We start from the raw sequence: 15,023 nt of genomic DNA on the forward strand, positions 1-15,023 counted from the left end.
TCCCCTCCTCTCATTTCCTAGCTCAGTCACCTGACTGTGCTGGTCTGTAAATCCCACGTGCAAACTTCAACACCCTTTCTCCGGTTTTCTTGGCCTTTTTCATGGTCACAGGATTTTAAACTTTGCATCAGTCCTACCATGAACAGCCCTAGTGCACACTTGCTGTGTCTGAGTGAGCAGAGAGGATTTTTCCCCCCCCCTCACAAGGACACAACTTTCTGGAGAGCTGCAGCTTTTGGATACTGTGAAAATACCAAGTCTTTGAGGGGAACACTGGTTTCCTGGCAACCTTTGTGTTCAACCTGGGAAACCAGCCCAGTAACAAGTGGAGGGCTCTCTTCTGCCACATCCACATGGACTTATGGTAAGATCATGTTATCCCAAGGCTGGGAAATAGTAGAAGCATGCAAGAAGTTCCTGCCAGATAAGTGCTTTTCACTGAAATAGGCTACTGTGCCACTCCAGTCCCTTTGTACTTGGGTGCAAACATTGATAACTCCACACAGTTGCATGACAAGATGGTTTTATTTTGGTTCAGTAGGATTGTCACTAGTAGCATTCTAAATAGTCTTGAATAAAACCAGTATGTTTAGAGCTGGCAACCTAGTTCACTTTCTCTGTGTCAGTTCTGGTTTACTTTTCTGCCAGGAGAGAGCTTTGTACTTTGATTAGGGCAAAGCTCCTAATTCTGTCTTGACATGCATAATTTTAGCAGAGAAAATATGTAATGTTTTCTAGAGAAAGCACTTGTGGCTCCTTTACCCAAACAAATGTGCTAGAACAGTGCACTATAGGAGAAAAGAGCCTTAAAATCTGTTCCTGCTTCTCACTCCCTTACCTCAAACTGCTGCTGCAGCTGTTTCCTTTACCTCTAGGTGTGTTTGACTGGCAGGAATTGGTGCTGTACATCAGTTTCCTGCACAAGTGGAACTTATGAATAGAGTCAAAACTTAATTCATAGTCAAGAACAATAGACTACTCCCTTTATACTCCAGCTTGCAAAGGATCAAAGTTCAGCTGAAGAGTCAAGACAATATATTCCTGTTGCTCTTTCATTTTCTGAAGCAGCACAGACTGCCTCCCCACACCCAGGGCTGCAGAAAGCAGGCTTTTACTAGTTCAGAAAATGGAGTAGCTTTCTGCAGTCACTGGGCAGCCTCACGTAAGTGGCACTCCCTGCCAGTTCCTTCTGAAAGTCATTCACCAGGCAAGTGCCAAGCTACAAAGAAAAATTCAGTTGAGTGCAGATGTTCCCAGAGCATCAGGCTTCACTGCTTGGTGTGGTGTTGGTCACAGCCTGAAGGAAAGATGTTGGCACTTACACCCCAAAACTGCAAGGGAAAGGTACAATATTAATTACATGTTGAAAGGAACTCCCTTTATCAACCCATGTTTGCATTTTTCAGCCAATAAGAGCCAGCAGCTAGTTCATGCCAAAACAAACAAGAGCATTAGAACACCAAACATTAACTCATGCTGCCTTGTTACTCTTCTCATAGTATTTATCAACACTTCGCTTCTACTAATTTTGGCTCACACAATCAATAACAATTACTTAGGATCATTTAGATCACTTTGTACTTCAAGTACCTAAGGATAATGCCACAAGCCACCCTGAAGATATTCCTACCTGCCCAGGGTTCCTCCAGCCTGGGTGTAGTACTTGTTATAATCCAAGCGCAGCAGCAGCTGAGCTAAGTCAGAGTTTATCTGATGGTTGCGAACGCTGGAGAGAATCTTGAAGAGCAGTGATGACTGACGACTGAATCCCTGCCAATGAGAAGAAGTTGGTTCTGGGCACTCTCAAGAGACAAAGCAAGCAGCCTTTCATCTCTGTTCCTGCCTAAACAATCCTTTACCAGCCTGAAGACAAGAATCCCTGCAGAAGTGCTGGCAGTGCAGTGCCAGGTAAGCTGTCAGCCCTGGGCATCATTACATGTCAGGCAGCCCCAAGTGGGCAGGGGCACAGGCTGGTATCTGCCTCCCTTATGTTCCAAATGGATAATTTCTGCCTATCTGCCCACCCTCCTCCTCTCTGTGCACACAGAATTTTCAACTCTGGCACAGCTGATCGACTGAAATCATGGCAAGCACTTGTGCAGATGTTCTCAGCTTAAACTTACTCCTGTTCTACAGCTGTTAAAGCCAAGATGATTGCTTAGGTGTAAATGTTTGCATGGGGTAAGAACAGTCCATATAGACATAGATTCACCTTCACCAAAATGCTGAGTTGTGCAGCTCCCCGTTCATCTAATGGGCCCAGATTCTGACTGACCAGAGAACAAAAACTATGGCAAAGATCCAGAATTTCATTTAAGCAGTGGAAAACCTGCATGGGATAAGAAGTACAAGATACTAGTTTAAACAGTAAGAAACCAGAGAAGGCTGTTCCTAGTACCTGAAAAGTTACAGCATTCATAATCAAGATGTTGCTGACACAGTGCTGTTCAATCAGTAAGGAAGATGTTAAAAGGTTTTCTATGGAAAAAGGACTTAAATGTTATGCTGTATCTTCCCCCTCACCCCCAACCTTTTGCAGTCATTACTTGGGAAACAGCAATGGGCAGAGCCATCCACACAGGCACTGAAGTTGAAATCTGGCTTCCCTGTCCAACCAGCAGGCCATCCCTGTGGCTTCAGCATCGAGAAGGAAGAAAGAACAGCAGGAGCTGTGCTGCAAGGCCTTGGCTTCGCTGTTCACAAGCCTTGGAATTTCTTTTGTATCAGTTGGTCAAGGTAACTTGCACTCAGTAGTGTTAAGAAAGCCCAAATGCCCCACAGACACAACCACTGGAACAATTCTGAGTTCCAGGCTGGATAATTAGTGTTCTTCCCCCTTTATGCTACAGCCTCATAAACAAGATCTGCCCTGTCCTGGGGTTTCACTGGCACCAGCTTTCTTTGGGAGTGACTTCATGTTTAGTGAAAGTACCAGCAACACTGGTAACATTTTTTTATTAAAACAACAACAAAATCACCCTTAAAGTCCATTCAGGAACTCCTCAACTCTTTTTATCCTTTAAAGTATAAATAAGAGAGGGATTTTTTTCTAATCTAATGCATTTTAGAATGAGTCCCTCAGGAATACAGTTCCCAGCACTATGTTAATTAGTACTTCTTTAAGAAAATTGCCTAGGAGAAAAATACAGCAACAAAATTTAAGTTAATAAGGTTAACTGAACACTGGAATAATCTTAATTTAATGATGCTGCCAGGAATGCAGCCTCCACACTCACAAACCACAAATGAAGTGATCTTAATTCAATTATCTGTTCTAGTTTATACTTGCTTTATTCCTAGTATTGTAGTCTGTGCTCTGCAGAAGATTATTACTTATCTGTTTTAGAAGAGGTGGTTTGTCATGTCTGTTCAAATCTGTTTCTCAGGACAGCTGGAGAATTTGTAGAAAAAGGTGAACAAAAAAGACTGACTTACAGGTTTTAGGAGGATGAAAGACTGAGCCAGCAGATTGCTTAAGAAATGATCGTGAGCCAGACGTATGCTCTCAAAATCTCGCGTGGCGTTTATCTGCTGCAGCAGCTGTGAGAACTGAGATTCCAGCACATCCACCTGATGGGTATGTAAAATCTCATTAATATCTTGAGGAATGGGAGTACTTCAGACCAGCCAGAAGGTTTATGTAAGAAACTTCCTTTCCTTATTGCTACTCCTACCTTAGAGGCTGAGGATCACCACCTCTCTGCCTCCTGAATGGGGGATTATATACAACAGCAGCACATAATATGGGGGGAGCAATTATTTATGCCTAAGTATTATCTAAGTAGAAAGGGAAATGGTTGCTTTTTCAGTAGTTAATCTTAAAGAAACTATACACCTAGCATGTAAACAAAGGTATTTTATTTTAGTCATCTCTGGGAGTTACTACTTGGAATCCCAGGGCAAGGACTGCAGTGCAGAAGCTCAGCCAGATGACTGGAGAAGGCAGAAAGCCAGGCCCCCTCAATTCAGCTGACATGGCTATTTACAAAATGAGATCTAATTCTCACAGAATCATGCTACTAGTAACTGGTGTTTACACTTGAAAAGCCTCTTGTTATTTCAAATGGTCAGAATATGGCTTCTTTAAATTCTTAAAAAAAACCCCAAACAAGTGAAAGAATAAAAAAACCCAAACAAACCCAAAACAAAACAACTCAAACTGGACTTTACTTAAAGGGGCAAGGGAAGAAGCTACAATGTATCTTAATTATGCTGCTTCTGAGATGACTGTGGCTTCTCACAAATGCTTAGTAGGACTAGAGAGCCCAAACTCCTGCACTTCCAGTAACTCTCACTGATTCACAAGTCCAAAAACTTAATAATCGTAGCACTAAGGCTGGAAACTCCAAGAAAGTTCTAGACTTGTTCCAAAGAAAACACTGAATTCCTTGAGGTACAAAAACTCTGAGCCCTAAAAGACAGGACTTCAGTGCTCCCTTCAAGAATTTCTGCCAGCTTCTGATTAACTGATACACTTTACCTTTCTCTGTAATCCTGACCTGCAGGTAATACTGGAGATTGTCCACAAGGAAAGCCATGTGGTCCCTCAGGCGCCACTTGATGGCATCAGTCCTGTTGGATTTCAGGTGTTTGCGCTGCATCTGGAGAGCCCAGCAGTGCTGCAGCTCAGCCTGGACTCGTCGCACACTCAGCAGGTATTTGAACACAACGTTGTACCTACAGCCAGAAAATACAGTTAAGGTGAAAATCTTCCTTGGTGCAGGCACTGGGGAACATAACTATGCAAGACTGGGAAAAGAAACAAGAGGCAAACAGGGTAGGTCAGATGAAGGCCCTTGGCAAAGTCACAGAGTTCTGCGTGTATTGGTTACTGACATAAAAATACAAAGTTAGTTTCACCCTTAGGAGGAAAGAGCTGATACTGTTTTGTCAAAGTAGCACTGCTTGTGAAATAGCCCAGGTCTGTCAGCATCTTGCAGGTTTTACTGTCTTTAAAGCAAGTCCCCTCAGTATGAATAAGCTCAAAGAGTAATTTTAAGGTTCAAGGAGCAAGTTAAAAAGGAGTATAGATCTACCCTTTCCTCCATAGAGAGGAAAAAATACCCCAAAACATTAGTGAGTGCTTGAGATCAGGGAACCTATAGATGGAAATACAAAGACCACACCTTGTACTTACTTCTCCAGAACAGCAGGAGTGAAGAGAATGTGCAGTGGCCATTGAACTTTGTAAGAAAGGCCCAGAGCTGCCCATCCCGATGCAGGGGCTTCACGTGGAGATAATTCCCGGGAAGGCCCTTCACGAGTCTGACAAGGATCTGAAAACAAATGAGGTGCTAAATTGTCTTCTCAGTCAAGATAATCACGGCAAGAAAGAAAAGGGGAAAGAACAGAATAAGAAGAGCCAAAGCAGGCTAGGCCATCACATAGGGCTGCAAAGGGAACAGAGTTAAAGAAGTATTAACAGGAGAGAAGGGTAAGTAATAGGACTGGAAAACAAGGTCATAATCACTACCAAAAATGCATGTAGATACCTTTATGCTCCTTTCCGTGATACTCAATGGTTAAGTGCAGCAGAGGAAGAAGGTTGTCATCATCTAGCAGTACCTTATGAGCAGACTGCTGAAATGCAACGTTGACATCTGGCAAGGAGAGAGCAAAGGTATCAGCACAGGATGATGCAGCTAGTGCTAATTTTGCACCCATTAATTAATTATGCTTGGCCATAAAAGACAACACTGACACACTGTTTTCATTATTTTAATTGAATTCCAGTTTCAAATATTAAGAGAAATGTGCTATCTGAAAGTTTCTGAGATGTTACTTTTACCCCCTGTGAGACATTCTAATTCCCAAGCTGTTCTTTCGAAACTAAGGACAATGTCTAGAGGATCAGAGGGAGCTCTTCTGTGCTGGACACGGCTCACCACTTTCCTGTTACACTGCAGTGAGGACGTTTTGGTAAGTGAATAAGCAACACTCACCATGTTCAGTTACAGCCGTGGGTGGTGTTTTTAACATGTGCTGTGCAGTGTCAATGAAGGCCTGAAACAGCTCACCTCTTCCCAAAAGGTAAAAGTCTTTTATAATCTGCAGAAATATTTTTTTTATGTAAGCATATAAAAAACTGAGCAGAAATCTTAAGCATTCTAGCTGACAGCATCCATTTTTATTGTTGCTTGGACAACCTCTGACATTTCAAAATACAGCTGGAGAGCCAGGAATTTCATCCAGTGCCCAAAAAGCCTATGCTGCCTTTGCTTAAAAATGCAAACCACACAACCACATACACATACCCCTCCAACTCTGTGCTCATTCCTGACACCTGGAAAATTAAAACAGCTTTACCTAAAATAAGTGCAGAATCTAAGACAGTAAAGTGGGAAAGAGCCATTTAAAAAGAAAATTTAAGCTGCTTTAGCAAAAACAAGGTAGCAGTTATATTACCTTCAGTTGTCCTAGTAAATCTGATTCCTCCACCATCAGTTTCCAAAGATGCTGGTGAGGAAACAAAAAACCAAATCAAAAAACCTCCCCTCATATTTATCTAATCCCATTCAGTAAGAACAGTAGCTGTCTTCAAATACTTGTGATGCATACAAAAAAAGCAGCTGTATAAAATGCTCTGTAAAGTACAATAGCACACGCAAGGCATCCGGTGTGTAGACAGTCTGCTAGTTACAACATCTTTGATATGTATCAGCAAGAAACTTGAACAAAGAAACAGGGAGACCCAGGACAAAAAATAAGCAAACTCTCAATAAATCAGTTCTACCCTAGCTTCATCTCACTTCTCTAACCTACTCAACTTCTCAGGTTCCCCACACCAATTTAAAAAAAAGATTAAAAATTGCAAAAGCAAAGGATTTGTCCAGTGAGATGCTATCTGTTACACTGAAAGCATGATGAAAGGTTCTGAAGCCACTGCAAGAGGGGAAAAAAAAAACAACCCTTCTTTCCCCCATGAAAGTGAAGAGTCTTTGTTAATATCCTTTTGTCACCGAAGTTGGGGTGATGTGAAGCTTTGAGCCCCATAAGAACATGGAAGCTGCCTGCAGTGTTCACATATTGTTCAGTCACGGATTCTAAAGCCCCGTTCTTCTCCCAGTCACTCACAAAACTGAGGAGCTCCTCGGCCTGCAGGGCAGTTGTCCTTCCCGGGATCCCTACCTCAGCAACTGTGCTGCGGATCCAGTCAACCACCGACTCAAAGTCCACCAGGCTGAAGAGCGGTTGCTGCTTGAGTCGATGTAGCTCTGCTGCAAAAGTGTCCTCCTGGTTTTTTAGGATGGAACCTAAGAGAAAAGTGTTTTAGACAATAAAAGGGAATACCATCTGGAGAAGTGCAGACCCCTTCCAGCACTGTGGGCAGAAGGGCTCTCCAGGCAGCACCATCTCAGGTCTGGCGAGGAGTGTGAAGCTGAGGAGGCCTCAAAGCCCAGGTGCAGTGACAATGCAGACACTTGCCATGGCAGTGCTGTGGTATCAGTAAAAACAACAAGTAATTTCTATGTAAATGATTACCACCAGCAGCCCTTTTCTTAGGACTGAGCTAGATGTTAAATTCACAACTTTTCTGCCACATTAACCAGTTAGTTGGTTCTCCACCTTCCCCTACCCCTTTCAAATCTATCCTACAGCTTGAACTTGGGGATTATTTTTTTTTTAACTAGCTAAGCATGAAGACCAATTTCTTTTCACCTTCCTTCTCCTATGGCAAGAAACCAGTCCAATTTAATTGGTCTTTTGTTCTCTGCAATGTCCCTCAAGTAATTTGAATACTTTTGCATCGATAAGTTCAAGATAGAGCCTCCACAGCAGCCCTCCTCAATTGGTGTAGTAGTATTTCCAAAACCATTTCCAATGGAAACTTATCAGGCTCTCAAAGAGAACCGTCAGCTGGAATTGTCTCTCTCTTGTTGTCTTTAAAGACTTGCTCTTCATAATTTGTCTTCCACAGCAACCTCTGGGGCCACCTTGCAATGAATCTCGTGTTTGTGGATGCATTTTAATCCTATGACATCATCCTGCAACGTGGACAAGAAAGAGACAAAGGCTGCAAGAAAGATGCTCCTTACCTTTTCTGGTCAGATTAACATTTTGATTCTCAAACATCTGTACAGATTCTCCCACAAAGAGGATTTTCTCAGCAACACGCACAGGAATGTATGAAGGCAGCATTTCTACTCGCAGAGAAAACTGTTTTAGAGATGGAGCCAACATGTTCTCCTCCTCAATCAGGCGCTGTCAGAGACCCAGGGAAAAGAAATCAAGCAAAAAAAAATTAGAAAACCAGTCAGAAAATGTATATAAACGAGGGCAGGGGGAATCCAGGTGCATTGGAAGTACGCAGAAAGGTAGCAAACCTGATCAGCATCATTTCAGTAAGCCTGCAAACTTCTTTATACGTGTGGTACACTAGATCTCCTTAGAGATGTTGCTTTCATGAGGGAAAAGGAGAAGCTAAACCTTGGTGGAACAGCAGCAGATTGGCTCTCCCAAAAATGTTATGTCATCAAAAAAAGTTCTACTGCACCTGCATTACAGTAGCTTTTTTGCAGCCATAATGATGTTAATTAGCATTGCCAAAAATTATCCTCCCCTACAGCCATTTCTATATGTTTTAACACTGCTAGAATACTTGTGATACAGGCCAAATGCAAATACCTCCACTAGTGAGCAAACAGGCTCAAGATCTGAAGGTTTGCTAGTATCAACCAGGCAATTTTTTTAGTGACTGTCTGTACAGGCCCTTTGGTAAGCAACATGGGGTGCTTTGGGGTGAACCTTTTGTGTGTTCACAGCCCGGGGCACATGAACACCAGGGGTGCCCCTGTGTTTTCTCACACTGGAGTGTGAATTTGCAGAGTTGCAGTTGCTGCTCGTGCTGCCTGATGCAGTGTGTGGGATCACCCACTGAGAACACTGTTCTGCACAAGGGCACTCTGATCACGTGCCATCTACCTGAGGAGTTGCTGCATTTCACCACACAGCGGCAGGCTGCTCCCTGCCTTAACTCAGCACTCCAGACAAGTTCTTAGCAGCCTCCTCACTCCTGCACAGCCCATTTTTCCCTGTGGGGTCTGTAGTATTGTCCTGTTAAGTAACATTTGCACAACAAAAGTTGTGCAAGAGTATCTGACCCAGCTGCCAACAGAAAAGGTGCAAATCAAGTCAACACCCAAGCTGCCCACACCCTGTCCCTTGCAACTGCTGACACTACCAGCACTCTCTGTGTTGAGCAGATCACAGTGCTGAGCATAGGAACCAGGAAAAGAGTCAGTCAAGAGCAGGGGGAGCACAGCAGTTCCAGTTACTCATTCATAGGGCTTTCTGCCCCAAGATCATCCAGCTGTGCCAAATGATCTGCCTTTGTGCCTAGCTGCAACCTAGGACAATGTTTTGTTGGTTTGCCATCCTACCAGGTCTCAATGTATGTCCAGTCTAGCATAGCTCACACTGAAGCAGAAGACAATGTATTTCTTCTACAGCTCCATGAGGACCAGAGGATGCCAAGCCATGACTTGCAATCTTACCAGGTCCTGCAGTTCTCGTAGCTGTTTTCCTGTAAGTCCCCCGATTCCCAGGTCATCGTCATCTTCTTCAGGCTGGCTGGGGACGTTCCCAGAAGAGGGCCCCTGTTTGATAAAGAACTCTTCATGTTGGTCCAGTAGCAATCCATGCAGCATCCAGGCAGAGAGCTGCTTATACATGACTCCGTGACACACAGCCAGAATCCTGAGGTCAAGAGAAACACACAGTGGGGCCTTTGCAGGCAGTAATTAAAACACCATTGTCCATCATTCTGGCCAGTCCAGTTAGACAGCTAGGCAATAGGGCAAGTGCTAGATGGCTCATGTGAAATTAATTTATTTTAAACAGAGAAAGGTGGAACAATCACTTGCAAAACTGAATGAACATATCCTCTGCATATGGAGATCTGCTAATATACCAGAAGTAAGTCTGTAGTGGCTTCCCAGTCCTGCTGCTTCTACTCGATTACCATTTCAGCATGAACATGAATTATCTTTTAAGTGGTCTGACCTTCTCCCCAGGGACATACAAACCTAGCAACACTCTCCCAGTGACATTTATCCTTTTTAAGGATCAAAAAACAGTAAGGGGTCTACCATATGCAAAACAGTTCATGTAGACCTCAAAAGAAAAAGCATAGGGTCTGAACTTTCCTTAGCCCTGAGTCCAAAATATGGAGAAAGCCTTAATTCCTGCCACAAGCCTGCCTGTCAACAGGGGGACTGTGACAGTTTTCCCTGCATGCTACTCCTGCTTTATATCCTGCAAGCCTGTTTTGCATGTACTGTTTTCACAAGTAAGATAAACATTTTGACACTAACTACCGTTACTACAGCAGAATGAAACAACAGCTTTAATGCATTTACATACTTTTCAAGAGCACTTCGAACAGGAGGCAACCCCCCACAGCTGTGTTTGTGGACTGTCTCCAATATCTGACATCCATGGATCTGTAGAAAGGAAACATGGTTAGACTAGGTCTGTTATTTGGATCTGACTAGCCCTGTAGACATTTAAACACAATGCTTTTGGCTAACATGAAGATGCCTTAACCAGTTGCACAAATCTGACAGAAAAAAGATGCAACATACTCCATGCAGTAAAGAAAGAAGCCTGTGTCTGGCTCTACACCAAGGCTTCTCAAAAGTTTCCTTTAAAAAAGCAACCATCTCTGGATTCTGAAAACATTAGGTTCTGCCTTTTTTTGTCTTTTGTTTTTTTAGGTGACAGTGGGAGAAAAGACAAGAAACTCCAACCAGCAGCACCTCAAACTATGAAATGCATTTGGATTATAAAATGCAAGCAATCTCAGATCGTACTGATAACGAAAATGTCAAATCCAGTGTAAATGGATTTGCAAAACACTTATTCAATACTTGCAGCAGTACTGGGAGCAGGGCCCCTATTATTGAACCACTTTCTTTCCTAGTGTTAAAAGGTCTGGGATGGAAGCAGAAAGAACTTAATCAGCTTAAGATTAAAGTTCTTCAGAGAAACTAGCTACAAATGTACTGTACCTTCTGAGTCTTGATCTGTTCCACCATGACCATCACAGAGGGGAAGAGTAACTGAAACTGCAGAACAAGGAGCAAAATATTGAATAAGGCTGCTATGAAAGGGAAAGAGAAAAGCTCTGCTTCAGTAGGAGTGGACAGCAGCCAATTACAATAATGTCATGGAACTATAATATGGCTTTCCCCACAAACTAGAAACATGACAGGAAAATCTCTTAAGAAGAATGTTCTCCCTTCACTGGACCAAGATGCATGAAGTGACTATTCCAGGTGCAGTCCAGGCTATGCAGGCAACGAGGAATATGTCAGGGTGAAGGTGGAGACCCTGAGCTTTGTGTCAAAGTGCAGGTGACCCTCTGAGCTCAATTAAGGGACTATGAATGTGGAGGCATCAAAAAGAAATGGCATGGCATCACAGACTAACCCTTATTTATCTCACCCACTTTCTTATAGGACTCAAGGAGTGGTAAGAGTAACCAGAGAGCACTACCTGTTCATTAACATGACATACCTGGTCCAAGGAATAATTAACATGGGAGATGGAAAGATGTGGGTCGGCCAGAAACTGTAAGAAAAACAAAGCAATTAATGACAATTAAAATAAGGTACAGATAAGTAAAAAAGCACGTTTGGCTCTATATTCCAAACCTTTAGTTTCCAGAGCATTTTTTCCCTCCCACATATTTTTGGGCTGTGTTCCATTTTAGGCTGTAACAACCACCGGATAGTGACAGTGCCCAAGAAATGACAGCTGCTGATCTGGCAGAGATTAATCAAACCCTCTGCAACTGAAAACAAGTCACAATAGTCTGAGGCAGCACTGAGCTCTGAGGCAGAGGCAGTGCTCACTGAACTGATAGTAGAGGACTTAATACTTCATTCTAATCAGAGTCATTTACAGTGGCACCTCACAGGAATAAAATTTGGAAGACATCCCTGAGGTGGAAGGACAATACATTGTCTCATCTTTAGCTCCTACTACTTAGCATACAAATTGCAGCAATTATAACCTTCCACAACCTGTCAGCAGCAGGACAGCCTCTTGTTCCAAGTCCCTCTCCTTTACCTCCTGCTCTAGGTCAAGCAGTGCCTGTCGATAGGGCTGCAGCACCGAATCAAGGCCCGTGCAGAAGGCTCGCAAATAAATGCCATGTAATCCACTCTGGTTTGGCTGAGATGGGTGATGGTCCTGAAACCAAACAATAAACTCTACGTCAGCTCCCCAGAGCCAGTCTGTACAGTAATGGAGTTTCTGTGCAGTGCTACACTAGCAACCAGTGCTCCAAACATGTGGAATTGCACCTTAGCCCACATGAAAGTGCCCAGTAAAAAAAAAATAAATCAGGAGTTTGTCACAAAGGGAGTTATTTGAACAGTTACACGTAGCTCTTCTGTGGACACATGCAAGTGCTGGGAACCACTGGTAACTTCTTTGTTCTTATGGATGGCTCTTGGATCTCAAAGCTCTTCCCAAACCATGACTCCCTACAACACAGGGATGAGCACCCTGTACAGTTCACAAATCCTGGCCAGACTCCAGTGACCAGAAATTCTGGCAGTAATGACAGTATGCTTCCCTAGCAGTCGGATTTTTCATTTGCTCCATCTCTAGCTCCTCTGCACCCTCCCCTGTCTGCCTCAAACGGAGGTTTCTGGAGCTCTGCTCGGGAAAGCGCATCTGTCAGCGCCAGCGCCCGGGGCGGATGGCCCGGGAACCGCGGCGGCCCCACCTGCTGCTGAACATGCCCGGTGTACTGCTCCACGAACTCGGCGAAGCGGATGTAGTCGGTGCCGAGGCGGCAGAGCCGGTTCAGGACGCTGGTCTCGCTGGGATGCAGGAATGGCAGTTCCTGAGACACCTGAGGGGGAAAGGGCGGTGAGCGGTGCGGGCGGTGCGGGCGGCGGGCCGGGCCGGGCCGTACCCGCAGGCCGTACCCGCAGGCCGTACCCGCAGGCCGTACCTGCGGGCCGTACCTGCAGGCCGTACCTGCAGGCCGCCGCGCTTGCTCCAGGTGAAGGCCGCGCCCGGGTACCCGCTCAGCGCCAGCAGCAGCTCGTGCAGCATCCTGCCGCGCCGCGCGGGGGCTGCCGGGAGCGCGCGGGGGCTGCCGGGAGCGCGGGGGGGCAGCTCCCCCGGGCGCGGAGGGGCCGCCGGGCCGGGCGGGCTCACCGGGCCGCTAGAAGCGCTCCCGGGAGCGGCCGGCCCGGGCTGGGCCTCGGCGTCTCCGCGGGCAGGCATTCCTGCTTTTGGGAAGCTGCCCTTGCGGTTGATGAGTGTCAGCTTCAGTCCTGCACTGCTGTTCTGGCTGCTCCCCTTGTTCGTGAGGGGCTCTGGTTCAGTCCTGTGCTGCTGACCAGAAGTTCCCTGCTGGTGGCTGGGCTGTGGTTAGTGCTGAATTTACAGACCATTTTCAGTAGGTCATAAAGCTGAGCATGCTGCAGATGGCTTGTAGGTAGTTAAATATGGAGTAATGGCTCAACAATGGACAAAAAAAAAGTTTACTCTGTAAAGGTAAATATGTAATTTAGTATTATCCTTGCACAGTACTATTAATATGGTGCTTTGATTAAAATAAATATGTACCAGATCTGTAATCTGTTACAGGAATCTTCACTAAACATAGCTGTCTTCTGCAGCCAGAAACTAAGCTTTACAGCAGCAGTCCTTCACAAAATGTGGAAAATCTCGAGTCTTCCTTGAGGTCAGGACAGGAGTAAACAGGGTGTAAAATTTTATTAGAGCAGAAGGATCTTTTCTTTATTGAAGGCAGGGACTATGGGCGGAGCTAATTTTTGTGGAAGGTAGTGAATTTTTGTAAGTGAATCATACTAGGATTATACATTAACATGAAAGTAATTTAAATAGATTTGGTGGCTTTTTCATCATTGGAGTCCTCCTTTGATGGTGGAAGTTATGGATTTGATGCAGAGTGTTTGGTATGTGGTTGGTGTTTCAGAATTGGTCAGACTAGATGTCTCATTGTGTCTTTGCTTTACAATCTGTACATCTGGCTCATCCCTACTCACTTGCTTCCAGCTAAATATTATGGTCTGCTCAGGACTTAAATGGCTTTATTGGTTCCCCATGTGTCTTTTTGGATAGCCTACATGAGAACAGAGAGGTAACAAAACATTACAAAGTGGAGACAGGGAGAATGTATCATTGTAGCTGCGGGGCTTCCCTTTAGGTCCTTCAAGATAAATGTACCTGGTGCGTGGGGACAATTGCACGGGTTTCCAGTTCAAGAGCCTTATTCCAGTACAGAGCTTGCCCGTGTTGTACTGTCGTGAGGCGGGAGGAGAAGAGTTTATAATGGGCACTAAGGGTGGAGAGATTGCCAGCTTGCCTCCAAAGTAAGGACGCCTGCTATTCCAGCAGCTTGTTGCTGTGTCCTAGCCTCATGTCATGACTCTCAGCAGAACTGGGCAGGATTTGTGCTCCATGCTTTCCTGTCGCTTGCTCTCATTCTCCCACAGGGGGTCCCGCAGACAGTGTGCTCTCAGGGCTGTATCCCAGGCAGCTGCTGGGCTATTTGAAGCAAGGCCAAGGTGCTAAAGCAGAGTCTGGAAGCCAAGGGGATCGAGGAGACCCATTCTGAAAGCCATACTTCCCTTTGTTCCTGCCTGGCTTGTCAGGTGCACTGGAAGCGTGTGGGATGGGAAGGTCTGTGTTCTCTTGCCCAACATGTGCAGCTGCCTCCCTTGCAGTTTCTCTAGAGCTTCATGCAAATTTCCCTGCTGCAAACATGGGCAGATCAAGGCTGTGGGAGTGATCTGGTCACTGATTTTTATTTGATGCTGGCAACTTTGGCTGTTAGCAATCCATAGCCTAAAACACAACTGTATGCAAAAGAGTATAATCAAGTATATGAGGGGCATGAGTCACATAAATACATACATATATGCACACACACGCACACATCTATACTTACTCAAGTGAGACAGCTCCATCTGGATTCCTACAGGGCATTCTGACCCTGCAGGCACAGAACAGGTAGCTGAAACAGGTAATTAGAG

General features: G+C 44.7%; 2 protein-coding genes across 4 annotated transcripts in view; one reads left to right on the forward strand and one right to left on the reverse strand.

Moving 5' to 3' along the window:
- Nucleotides 1-506: 506 nt before the first annotated feature.
- On the reverse strand, nt 507-13,084 carry TUBGCP4 (tubulin gamma complex associated protein 4). 2 transcript variants are annotated; one of them, XM_051628372.1, is made up of 18 exons: nt 12,994-13,084; nt 12,737-12,865; nt 12,073-12,195; nt 11,518-11,571; nt 11,010-11,066; nt 10,363-10,442; nt 9,495-9,696; nt 8,037-8,202; nt 7,129-7,253; nt 6,406-6,456; nt 5,943-6,048; nt 5,493-5,600; nt 5,138-5,276; nt 4,500-4,677; nt 3,436-3,570; nt 2,213-2,329; nt 1,631-1,770; nt 507-1,331 (listed from the first exon to the last, which is right to left on the reverse strand). In XM_051628372.1, exons 1-18 carry the CDS (start codon nt 13,069-13,071, stop codon nt 1,319-1,321), a joined length of 2,001 nt encoding a protein of 666 aa, XP_051484332.1. In that variant the 5' UTR covers nt 13,072-13,084; the 3' UTR covers nt 507-1,318. The 2 variants fall into 2 exon arrangements, with proteins under 2 accessions (XP_051484332.1, XP_051484333.1); XM_051628373.1 differs by lacking the exon at nt 2,213-2,329.
- Nucleotides 13,085-13,199: 115 nt separating this feature from the next.
- Nucleotides 13,200-15,023, forward strand: part of IQGAP1 (IQ motif containing GTPase activating protein 1) — a 61,664-nt gene continuing 59,840 nt past the window's right edge. For both annotated transcript variants that reach the window (XR_007890399.1, XM_051628127.1), the window contains exon 1: nt 13,200-13,518. The gene's annotated coding sequence lies outside the window, so the exon portion shown is untranslated. The remainder of the gene's footprint in view (nt 13,519-15,023) is intronic.

The sequence above is a fragment of the Apus apus genome, chromosome 10 (assembly GCF_020740795.1).
Source record: "Apus apus isolate bApuApu2 chromosome 10, bApuApu2.pri.cur, whole genome shotgun sequence".
In the NCBI taxonomy this organism is placed as follows: domain Eukaryota; kingdom Metazoa; phylum Chordata; class Aves; order Apodiformes; family Apodidae; genus Apus; species Apus apus.

Bases quoted from the DNA above. Each gene is read 5' to 3' on its own strand.
- TUBGCP4 (XM_051628372.1), bottom strand. From the start codon at position 13,071: ATGCTGCACGAGCTGCTGCTGGCGCTGAGCGGGTACCCGGGCGCGGCC. The intron at 11,572-12,072 runs GTAAAGGAGAGG...TTTTTCTTACAG, and splicing joins TGCTTGACCTAGAGCAGGAG to TTTCTGGCCGACCCACATCT. The intron at 6,457-7,128 runs GTAGGGATCCCG...TTTCCTCACCAG, and splicing joins TCCGCAGCACAGTTGCTGAG to CATCTTTGGAAACTGATGGT.